Source organism: Cygnus atratus, chromosome 20, assembly GCF_013377495.2.
Source record: "Cygnus atratus isolate AKBS03 ecotype Queensland, Australia chromosome 20, CAtr_DNAZoo_HiC_assembly, whole genome shotgun sequence".
NCBI lineage: Eukaryota > Metazoa > Chordata > Aves > Anseriformes > Anatidae > Cygnus > Cygnus atratus.
The window spans coordinates 613,017-637,176 of NC_066381.1; the positions used below are offsets into that span (position 1 = coordinate 613,017).

The 24,160-nt window shown below is 45.8% G+C and overlaps 1 protein-coding gene across 1 annotated transcript in view; it reads right to left on the bottom strand.

The window, feature by feature from the left end:
* Positions 1–3,599: 3,599 nt before the first annotated feature.
* Positions 3,600–24,160, bottom strand: part of TSPOAP1 (TSPO associated protein 1) — a 55,393-nt gene continuing 34,832 nt past the window's right edge. The window contains exons 19-26 of the mRNA XM_035559213.2: positions 19,132–19,258; positions 18,828–18,979; positions 18,476–18,644; positions 15,516–15,551; positions 14,141–14,244; positions 12,311–12,382; positions 11,001–11,129; positions 3,600–4,950 (exon numbers count right to left, since the gene is read on the bottom strand). Of these exons, the coding sequence (XP_035415106.1) occupies positions 4,735–4,950; positions 11,001–11,129; positions 12,311–12,382; positions 14,141–14,244; positions 15,516–15,551; positions 18,476–18,644; positions 18,828–18,979; positions 19,132–19,258 (1,005 nt within the window). The 3' untranslated portion in view covers positions 3,600–4,734. The remainder of the gene's footprint in view (positions 4,951–11,000; positions 11,130–12,310; positions 12,383–14,140; positions 14,245–15,515; positions 15,552–18,475; positions 18,645–18,827; positions 18,980–19,131; positions 19,259–24,160) is intronic.

Sequence of the window (24,160 nt, forward strand, 5' to 3'; positions counted from 1 at the left end):
GGACCTGCTGCCAGATGGCCATGTGTGGGACCGGCCATGTATCTGGGCCTCTCTGTACGAGCCTTCTGCTGATTATCACTGCAAGTGCCAAGCCCTTGTGCTCAGCACCTTCACCTGCAAAGGAGACACTGTGTGCTGCTCCTCTAGAGTAAAAAAATGAACATCAGCTCAAGCAACGTCACCTCAGAGCAGAGGTTTCTTTACCTTCCAGCTGCTCTTTTGCCTGCTAGCCCAGGCAGAGCCGACAGGAGGCATGGTTCTGTTGACCATGAGGTGGTCAGATCAAAGCACTAGGCATCTCCACATCACTGCAGGACTCCAAGTGCTCCTACTGAAAAACACGATGGTGGCGATTGTCCTAGGTGGAGGTTTGCACCACTGATGGAGCAAGCTCTGTAGTGCTGAGTTTCTCAAGAGACAAACCCTCCTGGTTGGGCCTGCTTTGGACCACCACAGCTCAATTTTGAAGTAGGCCAAAGTGACAGTTTTATAGAAGAGTTTCAGTTGGGAAGCTCCTCTAAAGTCTGTGGTTCAACCTCCTTCTGGACTGATCCAGATCAGATCCACATCTGGATCAGGATGCTCTCCCACCAGGCGTAGCTCCAGTGGGCAGGGGTGGCCTTCTCCATCTGTGCTTGCAGTCCAACTGCTGAGCTCCAATGGTGCAGCTCCAGTGAGCAGGAAAGGATTTGACTGCCTTTACAGCAGTTCTGTCAAGTTGTGGGCTCCTCAAAACTGCCAGGCAAAGCCCTCCTGACTGCAGATGGCTTTCTGACAAAACAGCACCTTTATATAAAGCCAATTATATACTCATGAAAGAGCCTGAAAAATAGCAGCCCTCTTTCCAGTCCTCAGGGAGAAAATCTGTCAGACAAAAGCTGCTTTTCCATCGAGTCTTTCAGGCATTTCCTTGGCAGTGCAGCAGGCCCAGCAGCACTGACAACCAACAGGACTGCTGAGGACTGAGAAAAGCTTCATGCACCTAGTGCATTTCTCTGTTTTTAAACAAATACCTGGACCAAGAGCAGTCAGGAACTCCACAATAAGCAAGCTCACATCCTGCCTGGAGGCTATATGGTCCCAGTTTCAACCAGTGATTAGGACGAGACCAAGCCTGTTGGAGTTTAAGAAGTGTTTGGACTGGGCACTTAGTCATATGGTCTGAATTTCTGGGTAGACCTGCATGGTGCCAGCTGGACACGATGATCCTTGTGGGTCCCTACAAACTCAGGATATTCTATGATTCTAAAACCAGGAGTAACTTCTCCATCCTCCAGCAGCCCATGGCAGGGATCCCCCTGGCTCTCCAGGTCTAGTCATGCTCCAGGATGACTCATCTGCTTTGTGCCATCTTAGAGGCAATCTGCTTCCCCAGACAACATGCAGCTTTGGACTGGAACCCTACAGTAAGTGGCTTGTTGGGACAGATGATCCCATTCCCCATGCACCCTCCATCCTATCCAGAGACACACACTGCCTCGCTCACTCTCTGGGACCATGGCAGTGATCCACGAGCCCAGGTCAAGCTCTTACATGTGTATTTCTAGAGATCTTCAGGTTTTACAGGTCTTAAGTAAGAGCTGTACAAGAGTATTCAACTCTTGTGTTGCTTGAGATCTGTAAAAAGCTGACCCAAGTCTTGTTCTTCTGGAAGAAGTTTTGTAAACTCAGAAACTTGTCAGAACTCAGGTACTCCAGTTCATCTTGGGAACTATGGGCAACCACACATTGATATTTTCTCTCAATTCTGAGAAGACACTAAGTAAATTTCCTGAAGAAATAACTTATAAAAATACAGATTCTGTCCACTGGCCTTGCTGCCTTCCCAACTTCTTTTCTACTGTAATTTGTTGAGGATGTGTGTCCAGTGCCAGTATTGTCTGCTAACAAACATGCTTAGTGTTGCCAGTGATGATGTGCCTACCAGAAGTGAAGAGCATACTGGAGCTGCCAAGTGAAAGAGCATATGCATGCAGTAAATGGTCACCAAAGGCCCAGGAATGGAAACGCAGACATCCCTGTTAGGCAGCTCTTCATGAATATGCACAAAATCAGAAACAGGAGCAACTCCTAAGTCAGTAGAGGATGCCAATCCCCAGGTGACCATTGGCTGCATTTGCATCCATATCTAGACTGAAGGGAAGTACCTATGGAAAGGCACAGTTTGGCAGAGGAAGAAACCAGAGCTTTGGGTGTCACCAAGAGTGTCATCAACACCTGGGATACAGTGCAGCAATTCAAATCCAAAGGTGCAAAGCAGAACTGTTTTGTTTCTTGTATTTATTTTTTTTTAACCTACCAAGACCTGAAGGTCTTAAACCTTTCTCAGGACTCCTCTCAGCTTTGCTGTAAAGCCTGCCTGGTGTTGGGGGAACCAACTGAATTAGCGTGACTCCACTATGCAATGGAAGTCTGTATATAACAGTGCAACTTGGTAGCATGCAGCCCAGCACGTGCCTGGGAAGCAGGGAGACAACATTCACCTTGTGAGGTACAAAGGCAGTACCGGAGCGAGTGAGCCATCCTGCAGGCACCAACTCTGGGCAGACACCAAAATGTTACAGCTGCTGTTTTTCTAAGGGCTTTGTTCTTCCGTTAGTCCCCTGATGAACTGGTAAGTGCAACAACCGTTTCTTTCAAAAGACCTCAAACGACTTGCTTAGGAAACTCCAGATGGTAAATTCAGTTAGAACAGCAACCAACTTCCTCCAGGCAGGGTAAGTGGAAGATAAGTTACAGCATGGAGGGTACTTCTGGCAGCAGCAGCTACCAAGATTAGAATCAGAATCATAGATTATCCCAAGTTGGAAGGGATCCACCAGGATCATTGAGTCCAACTCCTGGCTCCACACAGAACTAGTGAAAATTAAGCCATATGTCTGAGAGCCTTGTGCAAGCACTTCTGGACCTCTGTCAGCTTTGGTGCTGTGACCGCTTCCCTGGGGAGCCTGTTCCAGTGCCTGACAAGCCTCCTGGGGAAGAACCTTTTCCTGACAGCTCCTGTCTGAGCCTGCCCTGAGGCAGCTTCCTGCTGTTCCCTCAGGTCCTCTCACTGCGCACCAGAGAGAAGAGATCAGTGCCTGACCCTCTGCTCCCCCAGGGGATGAAGATGTAGGCAGCCATGAGGTCACCCCTCTGCCTTCTCTTCTTTAAGCTGAACAAACCAAGCCACCTCAACTGCTCCTCCTATGCCGTGCCCTCTAGGCCTTTCACCATCTCTGTTGCCCTCCTGTGTAAACTCTCTAACACACTTATATCCTTTGTAGCTCTATAGGTAGTGTCCCAACTGTTAGGGGAGGAAAACTCCAAGGCAGAGGAGACATGGGGTCTGACATGCTTTCAGGACTCAGAAGAGACCCAGCAGGCCTTGATACTGGGTTGCTGAAGACCATCATCACTTATGTCTGCTTCAGATATACTAAGAAAACCTTGCAAGCATTCATAGCTAAAGCAACTATACGACTGTCCATCAAGGAAGATAGTGGTACACTGTCATATCAAATTCCTCCCGCATCCTCAAGGTGCTAATGACCAGTGTTATTCTCCCCCCACACTCCCACCCCCCCCAAATAAGCAACAATGAATCTTTTGCTTTTTTAAGGAAAATGTATTTTTGTGAAAATAGACTTTATTATAATAAAATTTGATATTAAATAAAAACATACCTTATCACCAACACTTGTGGACACTGTGCTGGCATCATTCACATACCTCACGTAACTGTCTTTCTCAAAACATGTACCCCATTGAAACATGCAAAGAAAGAAACACTGAAAAGGGTAGAAACCATGTAGTACAAAACTCTCCGTGGCTTAGGAAGGGATGTGTCTTAACTGAAGGAACACATCTCATATGAAAATAGCTGCAAACTCTCCATCCCCAGCTCTACGCTCCAACCAAGCTCCAACTGAGGAGCAGCCCACTGAAACAGCCAAATAAAACTGTGAAAGAGGCGGACAAAATAAATAAATAAATAAATAAATAAACAAATAAATAAATAAGGCAGAGTCCCCAGCCAGTGTGTGGTCAAGGTGAACCAGCCAAGAGCAGCTTACAGCAGCCCACGCTACAGGTGGAAGTATCGACTCCCTTTGTGGGTATCGCTCCTTCCTCCATGGGAATCGTAGAATCATTAAGGTTGGAAAAGAATCCTCACGCTGAAACATGACTGAGGCAGTGTGGGATGCTCCTAGGCACAGCTGCATATTTACAGTACAAATAACTCACTTTTCAGCCCAGAGACAGCAAAGAGGGTTCACAGCAACAGAAGAGTGTAAATTTTCTTTGCAGGAAGTGAAGGACTTGACACAACCTCCTTTGGACCAGAGAAATACCGAGGGGTGTAGTACAAGGGAGCTCTTCCTAAGGGGCTGGGGCTTTGCTGGGAAAAGCCATTTAGCTAACTTACAGCCAGAATATATTTTTAAAATTAAAATATTTACAGAGAACTGGTGCATTGAGGGCTGCATGGAGCAGGACACACTACTGTGGAGGTAGCTGTATCCTAGAGCTGAGGCCTCACACACCTCGGTGCTGTGACACTGTTCAGAGCCACTGCCAGTGGGCTCTCAGCAGAGATCACAGCTCACAGACCCACTGAAGAGTTTTCTCTATTCAATATACACTTCTCCCCTATGAAAATACTCTAATCAGCTTATTGCAGAGGGCTTCTCCTGAATTTTCAGTGCCTGCGTGGACTGCACAGGCAGCCTACTCCTAACAATAAATCCTTTGTTAGTTTTTCTTACTGGACCCAAGTTTTTTGAAGAGCTTTTTTCCTTTGAAGAAGAAGCCTCTCTTCTTTTTACTCTGACCAGGTAAATCACTGCATTTGAGAATGGCCAGCGATGCCTGCTCTGGACACTGCTCGCCTGTGGCAAGGCAGGAAGGTGGTTCAGTAGGAGGAGTTGGTGAGAAGTCGCTTTGATCAACAGACCCATCTGGATTTAACTGAGCAGGAAAAGAGAAAAAAAAAAAAGAAAAAGTAGAAGTTAGACTTGAAGAAGGACAAGACACCAACACAAACCTCAGCCAGAGAACCCTGCCTTCTCCCCACCAGTCTGTCCTGCAACCTGCAAGGCTCAGCTCCTTTGTGCAGCTGCAGAATCAGTTAGGAAGTTTCCAGTAAAGTGTTTTATACCCCCACCAAGACACTGCCTGACCTCAGACATTCCAAAATCCTTTAACTTTGGGCTTTAACTTTAGGCTACATCAGAAATGCCCCCACTGAGGACCTCTGGAAAGATGTTGCTTCACAGCTGAAGAAACTATGTTAAGCACCTTCTCAGTGCAAGGATAGAAAGGTAGCGATGCATCCCATTATGCCTGCTGGCTGCTTGCGGCCAGGGGAGACTGGTGGGCTCCCAGCACACTCTGGGATAGGCCATTAAGAAAAACAACCCAGTAAGAACAAGGGCTGTGCAAGACCTCAGAAGTTCAAGGAGGCTGGCTAAGCTGGGAGGCTTCTGCAACAGTGACTGTGCTCTGTCATGGTCAGAAATTTAGACCCTTGCAAGGCTGCTCCGCATCCATCAAATCTAGTCACAGGAGGGTCAGAAAGCATCTGATTCTCTCCAGCAGTTCCAATAATGGAAAAAAAACCAAGAACGTGGTGATGGAGCAGGACACAGGGAAGTCTTGAATCATGTGGCACAAAGCAACTGATGTATTCCTAAGCAACCTGAGTATTTCAGAATATTAACTAGGATCTACAGCTCCAAATGATTCACTGTACGCTGCTCCTTTTGGAAATCACGAAGTGCCCTGGTCCTGGGTTCAGCTTTCTCTTCAGAACATGCTGATGTGAGGTCAGTTTCTGGCAGAAGACTTCTGCTTTACACAATCTCCTCTTCCTTGCTGTATGGACGGTGACCACTTCTGATCTGGCATGGCACACTTTCCCAAGAAGTTGCAAAGTTCACCAGGGAAGGGGTTCTGGGTTGCTGAAGCCTAGGAGAGCCCTTGTCCCATTGCCTTCTCTTCCACACAGCTTTCACATGCCTGACAGAGAACTAATTTTCTGGGCTCCCAGCTGTATATCCTACCTTGGCAGTCCCCAGAACCCATGACATGTGCTAGAGCTGTGCCAAGAGCGAGCACATTTTCTCTGCTTGGGTCCCACTAGGTCAGGGAGAGTTGTGTGCATGCTCATTAAGGGTCTGTAAGCAGCCACAGCTCCATCAGGGAAAATGAGTTAGTAACAAAGGCAGCAGGATGCCCCACCCGGGGAAGAAGCACTGCTGAAGAGCAAAGACGAGCCCAGCAGATGAAATGTGTCAGAACCACAGCAGCAGCTGCTTGTAGCTCACTGGCAGGAGTAGATGTGCTCTGGTCCCATAGTGCTCCTGGCGAACACTGCTGAATGAAGCAGATGCACAGACATACCATCACTGCCATAGCTATAGCACTTTATGTGCTGTCGGTTCGCTTATTTAAAGTTTCCTAGGGTTACAAGCAAATGCAGCCCCACTCTATCACCCCATGGCTGTTTCAGCAGCCCACCTCCTCCGTGATGAAGAACGTGAAAAGTAGCTGTGATTTCTGCTCCTCCCAGAGAACGACGTTATGCTGCTGTGAAACAATCTTCCGTATGAAGTTCACACCTTGGTCTGTGGCTTAGCAGAACCAGAGGACGTGGGAGCAATGTGAAGGTCCCTGCACAGCCAGGGCAGCAAAGGCTTGGAGCCCATGCGCTGCTGGAAACCATTTTTCTGGCAAAGGTGGAACAGTTTTAGGGCAGATCTGAAGTGGCCCAACAAACCTGACGCAATTTCTCCTGTTGAGCTAGGCATGAAAGACTGCAGGCAAAACGAGCGGCAGGTACCCAGACCAATTCACGAATGACACCATTATTTACTGTAATAAGGATAGCACAGTATCAATATCATTATCAAACATCAAACAGTTAAAAGGAAACGACTAGCAGTTTCCAGTCTTTGTGGCTGCAAGTCCTTCTTATTTCCAGCTATGGTACACGATGCCCAGGCAGATTTCTATACACAGAGGCACTCACACACAAGCATGTGCAGATATTCTCAGAGGTCTCTGTATGGCAGAAAAGCAACAGAACCAGTTCACAGATTCATCTGGTCGGAGACACATGACACGAAAAACAAGGGATTCTTCCCTAAGAGAAACTTAAAGGAAAAACTGCTCTGGCAAGCTGTGGATGCCCCGTCCCTGGAAGTGTTCAAGGCCAGGTTGGATGGGGCTTTGAGCAACCTGATCTAGTGGGAGGTGTCCCTGACCATAACAGGGGGGTTGGAATTAGATGATCTTTAAAGTCCCTTCCAACCCAAACCATTCTGTGATTCTGTGAAGATCCTGATAAAGCTATTGGGGTTGATAAACAGAAGAGTCACGTTAGTTTTCAGGGGACACTTTTCAATGCTCTCTCGGGTATTGACTTGTATAACTTCTGGAAAACAATGTTTGAAAGGAAGAAAAACCACAGATCTCCTCCCACTGCCACCCAAAATCAGGGATCTCACCCCCCAACCCCAAAATTGTCAGACAGAACAATTATCCAGACTAGGCTGGTTTTAGGGACTAAGTGTTGCTACTTTCTTAAGTTGATGGTGTATGGGGGCGTTTCAAGAAGTGAAAAAAAAACAGACTGAACATGGGGGGTGCTCAGCCTGAGCAGGATTCTGCAAAGGCTACGTGAGGTTCTTGTTGCTGATGTGCTTGAACAGTGGTAGAATGGCGAGGCTGAATTACAAAGCAGGTCTTTTCTAAACCTGAATATCCAGTACTACTACAGTCCCATCGTGGTCCCCAAAACCACCAGATAATTGTTCCAAACTGCACTTCATATGCTGAACGTGGCTTCTCTTTAATACAGAACCAACTTGGCAGGTAAAGATCTGCCACCAGAGGGTTTGAAGCTGGACTTGGTAGCAGAACCCCAAACCAGCCTGTCGAACTACAAGCAAGAACAGGAGTAAATTGCAAGTGCAGGACCCTTTAATAGGCTAGGCTGGGTGGGAAAATGAAGAGATCTTCTCACACAAACTTACATGGTTGCTCTCTATGTATCATTCATATCTATCACTGGACTCTTCTCTTCCTCATTCTCTGAAGAAAAGAACCGCCATGGCAGAAATAAATACATGAAATCAATTAGAACTGAATACTTTTTGAAGTTGCTTTACAAACAGTCTTTGACAGAAACTGCATATTAGTGAGGCAAAAATATTCATTCAATAGCTGCAGCATTAAGGTAAACTGCTCGTAGCTGGTGAACATGAGTGCTTCAGCGCCCTAGCTTGTGATCATAACTTCTTGGATACTCCTCTTTGTACTGCATTTTTTGTTGCTGGGTCTAATACTGAAACGATGTTACTTTGAAAGTCAAACCGCTTCACCTTTTTCAGATGCCAGCATTTTAAGATTTACTCAGAAATAATTCTAATAATTCACCTTCCCCAGTTCAATTTGGAAAGTTAATTGTCCTTACTCTCAGGCCTTTGGCATAGCATCAAGGAGAAGGGAAATGGGAAGAACACACATGGTGAAAACTTTAAATCCAAGAAGTTACAGGTGATTTTAAAATCACTCGTGGTCATGCTGGAGAAGCTTCTGTTAAGACTGGAACTAGCTTTAATACAATCCAAAGCTCTGATGTTAATACCATGGTGAGTATGCATGCTCGCTGATGTGTTAGGTCTCAAGACGAAGCTGGCAAATTTGTTGGGAGACTTTTGCTATGCTTTGTCCCAGAACATTCAAACAATACTTCTCTAGAGGCTGCCATGCATCTTTTGTCTTTGGTGATTTTTTGCATAAGCCCTGTCCACTCGCCCCATCTCATCTGAAACAGGAGCAGCTGTATGTGTTCTGCCTACATATACATGCCAAAAACACACTTAACTAGCACGTTCCTAAACTCTGCGGAATGAATATGACAGAGTTTGGAAAGCCTCATGCTTGGCTGTATCACTCAGTTTATGACAGCTCGGGGATGGCCCTTAAAATACGTGTTTTCTATAGGAGAACATGTTCCTTCTTGCCTTACCCATCGTTTTGCTCATAGGTCGGGATGCTGTAATTGATATGACACAGCCAAAAACTCAGTGGGTAAGGTCTCTTCTCAGGACTCACTAAACGTAACTAAATGTAGTTATCTAGTACAAGCTTGGTTATGAGCAGGATAAATATACTGCTTTTACAAGGGGGCAAACATTTCCTATTTGGAAGCTGTTTAGATGGAGCTGGACTGCAAAGCACAAGCAGGACTGCACATAATTAAGAGTGCTAAGCCAGAATCACCCAGGTCAGGTGTGCTGGTGAAGCAGGGAGGCAGCAGGACAGGAAACTGTCTGCCACCACGCAGAAACAGACAACAGAAAGTCATGCTTGCATAGTTAATGTGGACTCCCAATGACACAAAATTGGCTTAATCATCAAGAACCGAACTTTCCAAGTTCCCAGACTTCACAAGGAACAGCGGCTCATGGATTGGCCAAGTGACAGAGCTACCAAATCTATCCTGGCCTAAGGCAACAGCTTCCTGCTCTGCAAACCCGAAGTGTGATCAAATGCAATGAAAAGCTCTGTTGGATCTCTGACATAGAAACACAAATGAACTGAAGGCTAGGCAAGCCTGAAATATGTCTCTATTATGAGGGTTTATCATGTTTGAGAGGTATTCCTGTTTAAAAAAGGTGTCATGAATCACAGAAGAAAAATTACAGCTTTGAGCATCCAAGGATATCTGGGCCAAACTGCTGTGTCCAGGCGAACAGTCAACTCCTGCTGAACCCAGCCCCAGTGGAAAGGGGAGAGGGGAGGGGAGCAGCAGCAAACTATAAAGCATCAAGGAGGAGCAGCTTGTGCTCCCTGCTCAGCAGTGGATCAGACGGATTTATTGTGTATGTCCCTCTGTTTATCAGCCTTGTTGGTTTCTCTTACCCCTCTTCAGTAGAATACCATTTACAAATGGCAGCTCTCTGAACCCTGAAGGTTCGCTGAATTTCCTATTATTTATCATTATTTTTTTTGAACAAATTCTGGGGCCCAGGCTGGGGATGGAATAATGACCCCCCAACACGTGAAACAGGCCCTTGCTGATCAATGCCAGAGAGGATGTCAGGTCCACAATAAGCTGTACTATGAATTCAGCCTGCTATAATTGTACTGGTTCCGGTCTCCTTTGGCACCCTCTGTTCTCATAGATGGATAATTTGTGAAGAGTCCATTGTTCTGATAGGGGAACTGGAGAAGAAAATCCACTCTGAATACTTGTTTCCACCCAGAAAGTTAGATCTGTGTAACCTCATAGCTGCTAAACCCTGGTAGTAACAGCTCATTAACTTCTCTGATTGCTCAGCAAGGACCAGCCCTTGTTGGCTGAGATCAAAGTGACTGAGTATCCAAAACAGGCAAGCATAAGGGACCAAAACCACTTCTGGGTTTAGAAGATGATCCAGCAAACTACCCTCAAATCTTATTTCTGAGGCAGTCCTGCCACTTTCCCTCGTAAGAAGACATTGAGGCTGTGGGACAAACATTACACCAACAAAGCTTCAAATGCCAGGAAGCAAAAGAGGGGACTGTAGGTAGAGCTTGTGGAAGTCCAGGCAGCATTTGAAGAAAGGTAGGTGGGAAGTGAGTAAAGGAGGAGCAGAGAATGAAAAATAACACAAATGACACTGCAGAGAGATAGAAAGCTAGGGTGACACCAGTGAAGAGTTTGACAGAGGAGGATTTAGGACCACATACTTCCTTAAGGATTGCCTCAAAGCCAATCTAGGCCTGCTCTTCCACACTTTTACGGGCCAGTATAATAACCTCCCTGAGAAGAACTGAAGGTTCTAAGGACTAAGTCTTTAAGAAGAGCTCCTGGTGCTCCCTTCTAAACTTCTGAGCTCCCATGGGATGAATCAAGCTACATGCAATAATTTAAATCACTCCATCAGATGCTGCATGCTGTGCAACACCCACTCTCCAACCATGTCACAGCTTGGTTGTCTGTACTATGCAGAGTCTCACAATCTTACCTGGCTCTCAGAACTCAGTGGAAAAGCATCTTTATCTTTTGAATGAAGTTCCTCAACCATGCCTCCATCTGAAGTTACAGCTTCCAAGAAGTTAGATGGGACAAGCCCTCTTTGTTGGTTCAGCTCTCCCTGAAAGATCAACGTTCAGTTCCCATATCAGGTTTCCTGGCTGATGGAAAAATAAATAGAGGAGCAGCCCCATTCCGAGAAGGCTATGCTATGGCCTGAGAGAAGCCCAGGAACACATTCATGTTGGAAGCATCCTCAGTAAGTTTCACAACTCACATTCTTGCTTAGTTGTGGAACAATTCAAAATGCAAAAACACACGAGTGTAAAGGAAGAAAAGATGATGGCAAGCTATGACAAATGTATTCCAACAGCATGGACAGACACCTCTAAGTTGTAGACTATGAAGACTATTTGCACTTTACAAACTCAAAAAATTTCCACTAATAACCTGGAAGCAACTGGAACATGATTGTGCCACAGGATTCCTAAAGGCCTTTCATTTGTTCTGGTATTTAATTTTTTTAAGAATGAAGTACTGCTAGTACAATGCCCTGTAGGCCTTGTCTTTATGCTCACTGACATCTGGAGCTCAAAACCAAGCTTGGCTGTCTTTCCAAAAATTTGTCTCTAGTTCAGCAAGAGGTAGCTGGGTGAGACAAAACAACCCTAGCAATGTTGTCTGACCAACGCCATGAAGGAAGTCAAACAAAACATTTGTAACAATGCCTTCAGACTTTACCTAGTGGTGAACCTCAACTTTGATGTATGAATGCATACTGTTTTCTGTGCAGGAAAAGAGGGATGATCCAAGGGCTAAGAAACGCGTCTAACACACAGCTTGTTGGCAGGCACAGTCCCCAGCTATCCGTAGTAAATTAAACAGATATCAGTGTTTGTTGAAGTTGGTATGTTGATGTGTGGCAGGATGGGGATCAGCATACGTTTTATTCTTATATTACCATTTTAGCCTCCTGTCCTGGATAAGACCATGTGTCAGAGTCCTTGGCGACAAATCAGCTTGTAGCAGATGCTGATGCAACTGATGTATGTGCAGTAAACGCATCTTAGGCTTTGGGAAACCTGCAGTCAATTTAGTCCAAGAAAGAAACTCAGAACCGTTTGGAATATTAGGTTTAGAGGAGGAACATGGACTGCAAGAAACAACCTGCTTATTCTAAGGAGGCATGTGTTCACATGTTGCAGCAGAACATTTTGTCCCCTAATTTTTGCTCTCCTGCCACTAGATGGAATCCAAGGATTTCAGACGTAGCCAAAGGACCTAGCCAACCCCAATACTTACATAATAGAACCCATCATCATCCATGGACCCAAACACAGTGATAATGTCCCCTGCGCTGAAAGTCAGTTCAGCCTGCAATGAACAAAAGGAAACGATGGTCACAGGAGGAACACTGCCTGGAATTTCTCAAGGTTGCCCTGGGCTGCTTGCACAATCTCACCATGAGTGAGGGAGGCCATTGTGATAAGACTTGCAGGAACAGAACGCAGAACAACCAACCTGGGAAACTGTGGAATTCGGTGTTAAGGAAGCATTTCATAAAGTAGGATAACAGCAAAATTTGTCTCATAAACCAATTTTAATAGAACTTCAAAATGGTACCTACCACCTGTTCTAGAAAGGGGTGCCACGAACAACCTGAACAAGCACCAGAAATACCTTTTTTTTTTTTCCTTTTTAATATAAACACTAAATCCCCCTTTACCTTGGATGACTGTTCTGTATGCAATGCTCAGGGTACTCCTTGGAGCACAAGACCAAGGCCAATGATATAGGTATTCTCTTCTAATGGAAGGAATCCCCCAGTTACAGTGAAACAGTTGCTCTAAGATAGAAGAGGCGGAGTCCTCCAACAGGCTGCATAATGGGCAAGTCCCATTGAAGACATGTCTTTACATGCAATTCACAGAACCACGGAAGCACTGGCTCGAAGAGACCTACTTCTGATATATTTACTTCATTTAGTTCCCAGTACTCGATTTCTCTCCTGAGGCTGCAGGTTCCTACTGATGGCAGTGTTTGTCCTAGCAGAAAGCAGCTTCTAGGGAACTTCACTTACAGGCACAAAGAACTGCACAGCTGATCCTATTAGGTATGCTGCAGGTTCAAAAACACCAACTGCAGCTTTCCAGCAAATCAAGTGACCAAATTTTCTGTGAGTTTGAATGGGGAACACTTCTAATAATGCAATATCAACTGCACCTTGTTGACAAGGACTCAAAAAAAAATTCTTTGGTCAGATGTGTGAATATCTACGTAGATGCTGGTTGATGCATGTTTTTATTGTGTCTCCTAAAATAATCCATTACCCCCAAAATACTCTGTCCTCAGAAGCAGGCTCTCTTGTTCATAAAACACACAGATTGGGTGTCAAGCATTACCTATATTGCGCCACCTCTTGGCCATACATTATTTTTACTATACTATGTTTGCTCAGAGTAGACCAATGCTGCTACAGAGGAACAGAAACAGAGCATGTTCTAATTCAGAAAGTCTTTTTTGCTGGAAGGATTTTGCTTTACAATCTTTCCATCAGAAACATATTTATCCACAAAATCCCTGTTGGGATTATATGTAGAGACTGCTTGAAAAGCCGAGCTTAAAGGACTGGTCCATTAAATTGGAATTAAGTGTTCTTGCTTGAACAAAGACCTACACAGGTAGCTAACACAAAAGACATGCTCCATAAAGACACGTTCACCATAAGTATCAGAAATCAATTCTGACCTTTAATCAGGTATTTCCATTTACCACAGGATGCCCCGGATCAGTTGCTAGCAGCAGGGGCTGTTTAGTCCTGTCTAAACACTTACAGGATGCTACAAGGCCACGAGATGCTCTAATAGCTTCACAGTGACAAATACTGAAAACTATTAGGGGTATGTTGCTTCATACTCTTCACAGAATAATAACTGACCGCTGTTATTAGGGAATGTATGAAAGAACGTATTGGCAAACTTTATATTTTATGGCTTCAGCCAAACCGTTTTAGTCATTATTTTGCCATGCTATAATCACCTTAGTTTTGACCAAAGTCTTAAGTGTCTCAGGACAGAAGAAAAAATGAGTGGAAAAAGAAAGGTATCAGAGGACTGAGCAGCTGCTGGTTACCTCTGCATCTGCATTTGGGGAGCTCTCCTTAGGATTATAGTCAAAAACAGCCATCATACTTCGAGGAGTAAGTAGTTCAGCTTCAAAGTCCTGATGCTTCTGTCCTGGAGGACAAGAACATAACAAAACATGCTGAGCTGGAAGCCAAAGGACAAAATACCACAACACAGCAGCTCTTCACTCTTCTTGGGAGTAAATTGAATAAAATGAATACAAGGGGGAAACTGAATGAGCAAGAGGTCTTAGAGGACCCCGAGATATCTGGTAAAGCAGTTTTCTGATCTCCTGCATTAACTCACAATCACAGAACCGGTGACTTCCCCCACTTGCAGTATCCTGGTATCCTGCCTATAAATACAGGAGTTTTATTTTTTTTTTATTTTATATACTAACAAATACAAACACACAAGACAGCAGTCTCTTTACAGTGTCTCGAATGGACATTTCTCTTTTCTCCATGTAAAAATTATCCTGAGGAATAAATAAGTGCCAAGGAAACAGCAAGACCCTAAACAACATCAACAGGCAGTCCAGCCACACTGGCACAAAGCTCAGCACAAAGGGAAGGGCAGGCGACACCCTGCATTTTTACAACTACCTACCTGCTCAGCCCCATTACTTAAAGACCTGCTCTGACTCTACAAAAGCAAAGCTTGGCACTACAGAAAACACAAATTGTCCAGTCCTTCATCTTACAGATCTGATCCATGCTTCAGGTCAACATTGTATGGGTTAGCAAGGTGTTTAGTTTGCAGGCTTGAACTCTCTTGACATCAATAAATCACAGAGCACCTAAGCATAGAGAGAACTCCTTCAAGGGACCTTGGATTTTAGGGATCGCAGCATCAGATGAATAAGAGATTACCCTGCCCTTGGAAAGCAAAACCATGTGTGCCCTTCACCTCCAAATGCTCCCTTGTTTAGTCAAAGGCCACTGCAGTCACTAATAAATTAAAGAACTACAACTCTTCTTTCCTGAGAATGACCATTCTCGTACAGTGCTCTGAATGAGGACTACAGCTACAGGACAAGAAGCAACGGGCACAAACTGAAACACAGGAAGTTCCGGCCTAATATGAGGAAACATTTATTGGCTGTAAGGGTGACAGAGCACTGGAACAGGTTGCCCAGAGAGGTTGTGGAGTCTCCATCTTTGGAGATATTCAAAACCTGCCTGGATGCGACCCTGTGCAACAAGTGCTAGGTGACCCTGCTTGGCAGAGGGGTTGGACAAGGTAGACTCCAGAGAACCCTTCCAAACTCAACCATTCTATGATACAGGATGTTGGATTGGCCCATGACCACAAAACTAGTGTCCGTATTACGATGCCAATGTAGCATTCCCCTTCTTACAGTAAGAAAGAGCAATTCTTACCTGGATGAGACTTGTACTTCTCTTGTTTATCCAGTTCTGCTGGGGGGAGAAAACATCTTGTCAATGGGTATTCGTCTTTCAACAGTGTCCACACCACATAACTGACAAACAACAATAAAAAGAACAAACACCACAGCAGCAAAAAACAGAAGCAAACTGTTCATGCAACTCAAAGTCTAAGCCAGTAACCATGACTCAAGGATGTAATAGGACGCAGAGGTCAAGCTCCAAAACTATAAAAGACATCACTGTTGTTAAAAAAGACTTAACACCAGCAGGGATGGAATCTCTTTCCACTTCCTAGCAGTCGTACAGAGACAAACATCTGAGGGTCCTGTAAGCAAGTAGTAAAAATTCAACGCAGTCTGTAATCCTATTGCAAAAACCAAAGAGGAAGCAGTGGGTGACACAGACCTTTCTTGGAGCGTCTGGGTTTTGGAGGAGGGACGGTTTGGCGGCGTGGAGGTGGAGAAAATGTGCCATTTCCTTAATAAAAATCCAAAAAAGCAAATAAATAGACAAGAGAAACAGACAGTGAATGGAAAGTGAAAAGCATCTTGAAGAGTGAACAGGCAACAGAGTGGCATGACATGCTTCCCCTGGGAAGCAGACACTGATTTCTGTGCACAAAGCCCCGGTCTCTATTTATTGTATGTGGACTCAGACGAGGCATGATCCACATCCTAGATATACACAGAATTCCACACTGTATTTTTGCCCATAATTGATGCCACAGTACACATCCGACAAACTTTGCCACTTAGCTGCATTTTATCTTTCAGAAGCAGCACCACAAAGATAAAATAAAGCCTTTGTACCATCAATACCTGAAAAATGCCAGGTGAGGTGTATCCCATCAGCTCAAGTGGGAAGGGACCTTGTGATGTCTCTTGTTAAAACTTCTGAACAGAACACGGTCAATACTGGATTTGGACCAGGCTGCTCAAGGCTTTGCCTCACTGGGTCTTGAAAAACTCTCAGGACAGGGATTCCCCCACCTCTTGAGTCCTGTACCAATGCTTGATTATCCTCGTAGTGAGGGATCTGTTTCTTTTATTTGGTCAAAACTCTCGACTGATTATTATTTTCCCTTTTCCTTCAGCCATGCAGTACCATGAACTGCCCGGTTGTGCCTGCTCACTAACCTCTTTTAAGGTGGTAGAGGGCTGCCAGAAGTCATTCTTCACATACCCCAAGCCTTCTCTTCTCCTAGCTAAACAAGCCACAGTGCCTCAGCCTCTCATTGTACAAACTGCTCAAACACATCCACTGCCCCTGTATGGCCCTTCGATGCTTGAACATGTCCCTTGAAGTTCCAGAAAAGTGAGGATTTCTAGAGAAGCCAGCACATACATCCCTAGAGGAGTCCCCAGCTGAGCCTGCAGAAGGAGTACCCAGACCAACCCCTTAGAGGCATTCCCTCAATTACCAGGCTGTAATATGGGTTTACAGCAGCAGGAAAACAGGCACGTACAGCCCAGCTGCCTAAGGGAACAAGGTTTACTGTCTCTGCACACATCCCCATGTATCTTTTTCACTATCCCCACTCTTCTGGAAACTTTCAAATCCACTATGTTTCATGCAGTCTCAGAGCTATTAAGTTTTTTATTCTGAGAGGACGCAACAGGGGAAGGGACAGAGAGCCCTGTACATCCACACAGGTACAAAGGCCGCCACGGGCATCAAATCATCTCTGGGTACCAGGGAATAAATTCAAGAGAAACATTATGAATGTTCCAGGGGTGAAAAAAGCCTTAGTAAAATCTCTGCTCCCCGTAGACATGAGAGGGGCCAACAGACACAGACCTACCAAAAAGCACACAGCCACGAAGTGAAAGCAACTGCCTCCAAGTCCTATGCTCCTGAGGGCTCACCTTCCAGAGACCCACATTTAGCAGTTGGGCATGGTTAAACCCTTAGTCTCAAGGGCTGGACAATAGGTCTCAATGCAGAGGAACAGAAACAAGTTTGATAGCTTCTTTTTCATTTTTCCTCGACTGCCTGTGAGAACAGCTCAGTCCTTTGCCACCCCAAGCACCCAAAAACCCCATACGTGTGCTGTTTCAGCCTGCTGAACTGGTGAGGAAAAGGTGGCTGGCCAAACCACAAATTTCCTCTCGTTTTCACAAGTGGAAAAGGTCAAAGAATTGCCACTGGTAGCAGAGAGTACAAAAACAAGCACGGGATGAGACGGGGGGATAAAAGACAGGCAGGTGGGACACAGTTTGTTGACAGCAGTCTCAGGGCAGCTCACAGCCCTCCAACTGCAGACTAACCCAGCCCAAGCAGTAATTGCTGCAAATCCCAGGGAAGGTTCCTCTCCTCTCTCTGAACATGAGTGGAAAGAAACAGGAAAGCCCCTGCAGTGCGTAAACCACTGAACCACGTACTTCAGGGAGTGACTGAGAAACAGCCCACAGACCAAGGTCTGCCCATTGTACACTCTCGCCTGACTGCCTTGCTGTCTCACACCCTTCCTACCATTCACTACGAGTCTCTGCCCATCTTCCTCCTTTCCCACATTGCAAATTCTGTCACCTAAGGGCCTACAGGCTCAGTTACAAACTCACAAAACAAGGGAGAGCACAAAAGTGAAAACTGTGTTCACAAACTTCAGCTGCTCTTCAAACTTTTGTTCCTCCTCCTCTAGTGAGGATCAGCTTCACCAAACTCTGTGTGGAGTTCAAAAGCACAACACTTCAAGCACTGGACCAACTCAAGCAGCTGCAAATGCAGCTCTGGGCAGTGCTGTGCTGCACTAGAATCTGGTATGAACCAAGACCTCAGATATCCCTGCTTGCCACTACTGTTGCCACTAAACAAGCGTTCAGATCCTGAGGATGAGCCATTTTGGTGGGCTGCATTGGCCACAAAACTTGACAGCACAACTGAGCTTTCTACAGTTCAGCAAGGACACGTGAGGGCAATAGCACAGCACACACACAAAGGAGATACAGTACCTATGCTCTCCATTGGTGTGTCGGCAGGAAGGAACCCTTGCTTTAGGAGCTGCCTCTTGATTTCATTATTCTCCACCTGGACTTCAGATACCATGTTACATGGAATGTAACCCTCTCTTCCTGCACATTCACCCCTGTAAAAGCCATCAGCATCCTTGTCTCCACACACCTGCAAGGCAAAAGAGAGGCCAAGGACTGTTTACACTACAGGGACCAAGATGCAAAGACAACAGAGAAAGGGAATCTAAGGAAACTCCCAAGACGAGGAAGCTCTGCTTCCCAAAGTTTATGCTGTCCCTGGAACAAGAGATGGCTCCATATAGAGTAGATGTGCACTAAGATCTGCTCCTACCTTCAGGATCTGCCCCTCCTTAAACGGGAGCTCCTCTTCTGCTGCATCAGGGTTAGGAGACATAGAAACAGGATCATAGTCAAAGAGGGCCACAAATATTCTAATGCCATCATCTTTAACAGCAGTTTCTGACGCAGCACTCCTTGGAGGACCTGGAAGTAGTCAGGCGACACATCAGATATAATGTAAGCACCATTTCCCTGCCATAGACCTGCATGGCTAAAATACTATCAGCATCCCCCATGCAATTTCCAACAGCCTCCCTCTCTTCTGCTGCATGACCCTCCCCTCCTTCCCCACTCACCTGGACTAGAGAGCAAAGGTTTCTGCATTTGACTTCTTCTTACGCTCCTGTTCCCTCTTCTGCTGGGAGCCTGCCAGGCAGCTGAGCCAGACAGCTCCTGGCCCCTAGGATCTTTATTACCAGACGCCTGCAACAGGAACCACCAGAGAGTTAGTAGCAGCCTCTGCCTTCCAACTCACGTGAACAGCGCTCAGCCTAAATGCACTCCACAAAGCGCAGTGCATCCAAATGCAACATTCCTCTTCAGGGACACTCTAGAGCTGAAAATACTATGGGAGGTGGAAAAGAGAACTAAATACAGGCAGACACCCAGCCTGGCACCGGGGATGCAAGGACGCAGGAAAGGGCATTTCAAAGGAAGGCAATGACATTACAGTCATCATCTACACAAAGCTTTCACAAATCAACTTATTTCACCAGGGATTCTCATTTGAGTCCCACAGCCTCCTGCTGTAGGTAGGAAGACCCAGTGCGAAAAGGAATACTGCATCGGTGACACTCAGTCATTTAGCAGGAAAAGCAGAAGCAGCTAATACAAGAAAAGGCACGAAGCAGCACAGAACTACAGAATCTCCCAGATATTCTTCCGGATGATCCTAGAGGGTCCTTTCTCTGGACAACACTGAACAAAACAAGATACAGGCAGGCCAGGGAAGCAGAAGGGAAGCTAACGCCACTGCAAGCTGCTTCAAAACCAGAATAGGAAAAGTCACCCAACCCTTTTGTGCAAGGAGGTGCTACGTATCCCCTTCCAAGGATGTTCGAGCCTCCTTCTCCAGACAGGTGACTTACAGTCCAGGTCCCAGCCCTGCTCCTCAGAGCTGCTCTCACACCTCAGTGCCTCCTTCTCCTGGCAGAAGAATCGCAGGTGCTCGTTTGGATACCCAGCCCACTCCATGTCCTGCTCTTCCAACATCTCCAGTCTGGTCAGGTCCCTTCTGCCATCCGTGTGCACAACCTCAGATTGACTGGAGTAATCACTCCAATCCCTCACACAGCTCTGGGACCTTTCTGGCCACAGCCTGCTCTCAGGGGGGGATGCACAGGTTGAATCCTGATCGTCTTCAGAGTCATATTCAACGTCTATTTCCAGGCTCCTGGGGCTGGAGCAGCGTGCTGCCGCCAAAGCAGGTTCTCCAAACCCTGAAACCACTGCTTTCCTGTGGTTTCTTCGTGAGGTTCCTTGTCTGGCCCGATTGTACACATCAAACCCCTCCTTACCACCAGCGCTGCTCACAATGTTCAGCTCTTCCCTGAGGCTAGGAGCTCTGTACAATCCACTTCCCATCTGGCTGCAGTTGCCCAGCAGACGACTGCAATGCTCTGAGAGATCATTCTGTCTCTTCCTACCCATCTCAGGCCGACTCCGGATCTTCTCTCGATAATTATTTCCCTTCTTCTTGCTCTGAGTGGAGCTTGCCCCAGTCCCAGGCTTTGGATCATTCTCCTGGTAGCCCCAGTTCCAGTTTGCCCTTTTCTGACTCCAGCCCAGAGGCTCAAAGCCAGGGCTTGCATGGTCAGCATGCCCTCTGCTCTCCTTAACAGTACGCTCATCCCGTGAGGTCTCAGCGGACAGATCTGGGGAAGAATCACTACCATCTGCCTTTAGAAATGGCTCCTGGATGCTGAGTGGCTTCTCGGTCCTTCCTGCACGGTAGGTAGGCGTTTCCAAGGAGTCCTGAGCATTTGCCTTTTCCTCCATAACACCCTTCTCATCCTCATCTTCATCCTCATCCTCAGTCACTTCAGGGATGCTAAACAACTTCTTGCTGTGGTTCTTCTGAAGTGGGAGCTCTAGTATCCTCTCCAGAATCTCCTCATCGCTGTCAGTATCACAAAGATCCATCTGTACCCAGCCCCCGAGAAAAGCAACAGCCAGGACAAGCAAAGGAAAAAAAAGAGAAGAAATGTGCATTAAAAAGAGAGACAGCGTTACAGTGGATTCCCTCCCAGCACAGCGGTATGAAGCAGCGACTGTGGTCTGCAGAGAAGCAAGGGTAGGAAGCAAACAATAGCAATGGGTCTTCTGGCAAAGACAATCAGATGAACTAGCAATGCAGCAGAAAGCGAGAAAGGCCAATGCATGGATGAGCTCCCTCCCAGGCTCTGCCTCTGCACAGACAACTGTCTGCAACGCCCTCCATCCCGCCTGCTGGACTCCCCACAGCTCCAGCATTCCCAGTCTGGGATGACGGGCCAGGAGCAACATAGATCCTCCGTAGTTGCTCGCTGCACGTTGGAGCCGGTCAGCTTCCTCCCTCCACAAGGACCAGGCTCACAGCCTGTGCCCACACAGGGACCCAGAGTCCTCCCTTATCTCTCTGTCCTCACACTGGAACATAAGGAAGTGACTCTGTATAGCAGGACAACTTGAAGATGTTTCTGCTATAAAGCACCTTCCCCAAACCCTTCCTCTCATCTGTCAAGGTCCAGCTCTACAGTAGTTTATTGCCTGTAAATCCAGGTTAATGCAGCATTGCCACGAATATACAGGAAAGTCCTTTATCTCAGTGGGCTCACGCATACTTCTATCTCACTTGCAATCTGGGAAAGAGCCTACCAGGTCACATAAAACTTTTGGAAAAACACTGAATTTTAAAACTTGTTTTGGACCGACTGTGTAAGTTATGTTTTGCCTTTTACCACATTTATAGTAAAATAAAAGGGTAGAATCCTGGAAACACAGCATAATTTAGCTTAGAAGATATGCCTGGAGGTCTCTGGTCCAACTTCCCTGGTAATTTGTACCATGACATTCTAAAAACATTTATAAGTACTTAACAAAGCATATGTAGCTACTGATGTTTTAAGCTACAGCCACGAGCCTGCCCATGCAGAGATAATTAAAAACTGAACCACGATAGGGTGAAAAGGCAGTTGGAAGCTGCCTATTGACCACTTCAACCTCCGTAACTTTTTCCAAGCAAAAGCTGGTCTTGAATCATATTTAGAAGGGGTTAGAAGGGACCTCCAGAGGTGTCTAGTTCAATCTCCTACTTGCAAGCAGGACTGTTGCAAACACTAAAGCAGTGTTTTGCTTAGCTGAGGCTGGAAAACAACAAAGACCGGAGCTCCTGCACCTCTGACCCACGAGATCCATCCTAGGGCTGCATCACCTTCCTAGGAAAGAAGTCTGTACTTAATGGCCAACATGAGCCAAACTGCAGCTCACGGCTCTTGCCTGTTTCTTTATTATTTGCCACCCACAAGAAGACTTTGGCTCTCTCCTCCTTGTAATCATCCTTCAAATAGTTGCAAGCAGCTACTAGACCTCCCTTTAGCCTCCTCTTTGCCAGACCAAACAAGCTCAGCTTCCTAAAACTCTCCATAGGACGAGCACTCAAGGCCCTACTTTGTTAGCACAAATTAGTAACATGCCAATTTATAAATGCAACCATAAAAAACAGTCTAGTAAGACATTTACAGAACTGGGGCCTTTGCTTTTGAGTTTTAATATAATAAATGGTTTCTAGCAAGTTGAAGCTGCAGCTATGCAAGTCTGAGCTTCTATATCAAGACAAAAGAAATCCAGGGACTCAGAAAACACAAATCTTGACGAAAAGAAACACTGCCTCATACTTGAAAGAAGTAGGATAATGAAATTCTGTAATGTGAGAAGGGTCTGGGACTTTGAGGTCCATTAATAATCAAGAAGAAAGTTAAACAACATAAATGAGACTACACTTTTTAAAATCAGAACCCCTCCATTCTTTTATCCCACAAATCCTGAGTGAGCTGAGGAGACCTGAAACAACCCAGAACATTACTAAATATGCAGACGCCTAGAAAATAGGCCCGCCGAGGCTTGGCCCGACTTCAGCCATCATCTTCCTCTACATTACAAAGCAGTGTAGTGAGCTCTGTGCCCTAAATCGTCCTTCCCCCTGATGCCCCCTACCCATTCAGCATCTTGTCACGCTCATGCCATCAACTCTGCATTGCCAGAACAGAAAACAATCACTTTACCAGGTCAAGAAGCACCAGTTTGCTCAACCCATCAGAGTCTACACGGGTTTTTTGATAGTTCTTTGTCAGGGGAAAAAAAAAAACACAAACAAACAAAAAAACACTTTCAGGCTAATAAAATGTCCAGGAAAAGGTGACTAGTAATGGTGTTTCTAACTGTTCTCATTTCCCCTTTTTCTCCTTCCAGGGAAACTGTTTAACTGTTTTTATCACTTTTTTTTTTCCTAGCACAACCTAGAGCCTTTCAACATGTTCTTCCCAGGGAGCCCATGTCTCCAGCCTCCAGGCTCTCCTGACACACTGCCCTGCAGGTCCAACCTCCCCGCCAAAGCAGAACCCCCTTCAAAAGGGGACAAAGCAGCAGCAGATTTACTCCAGATTCATTGCAGTTTCTGCTGCTGTCTATTTAATGCTCAGCAGATCCATCCCATCTGTGCTGCAGGCTATGAGCCACACAGTTCAGCATCAGTGAACTACAACTGTTCTTTGATCACATGAAAGAAACCAGGGTGTTTCTTGCAATACAGGCAGATCACATTTCCTGCAAACCTTTCTAATTTCTCAGTCATCCAGCCTTAATACCTTCCCTCATGTGCATTCATTTCAACTGCCATAGTTTGTGTGATTGCATATCCCTTCCCAGTCATGCGGTTTTACGCACATTTCCTGATGCAGATGCATTGTAACACTCCAGCCAGCTTTAACTGTTTGAACTTGTAACATGAACAAACATTATAGCTCCTAATTCAACTTAAGCAGTATTTTCTCGCTTGTAACATCTGAATTGCAAAGCCATTGCACTGCTCCCACAAGCAATCCTTCCATTCAGAGAACACCAAGGCTTAAACAAAATCATCTGCACGACATGATTCATGTTCAGGAGTGTGTACAGGACTAAGGCCAAGATATTACATGACCATTTTCCCTTTGGAGGGATGGTGGATTGGTACAGAATCTATAGATGGGTGGACTTTACAGACTCCTTTGTGCTCACTGTTTCCATCTACATTAAGAACCTGATCAATACAATCAATTTTTCACCCTGGGTCCTAAGTTCACATTA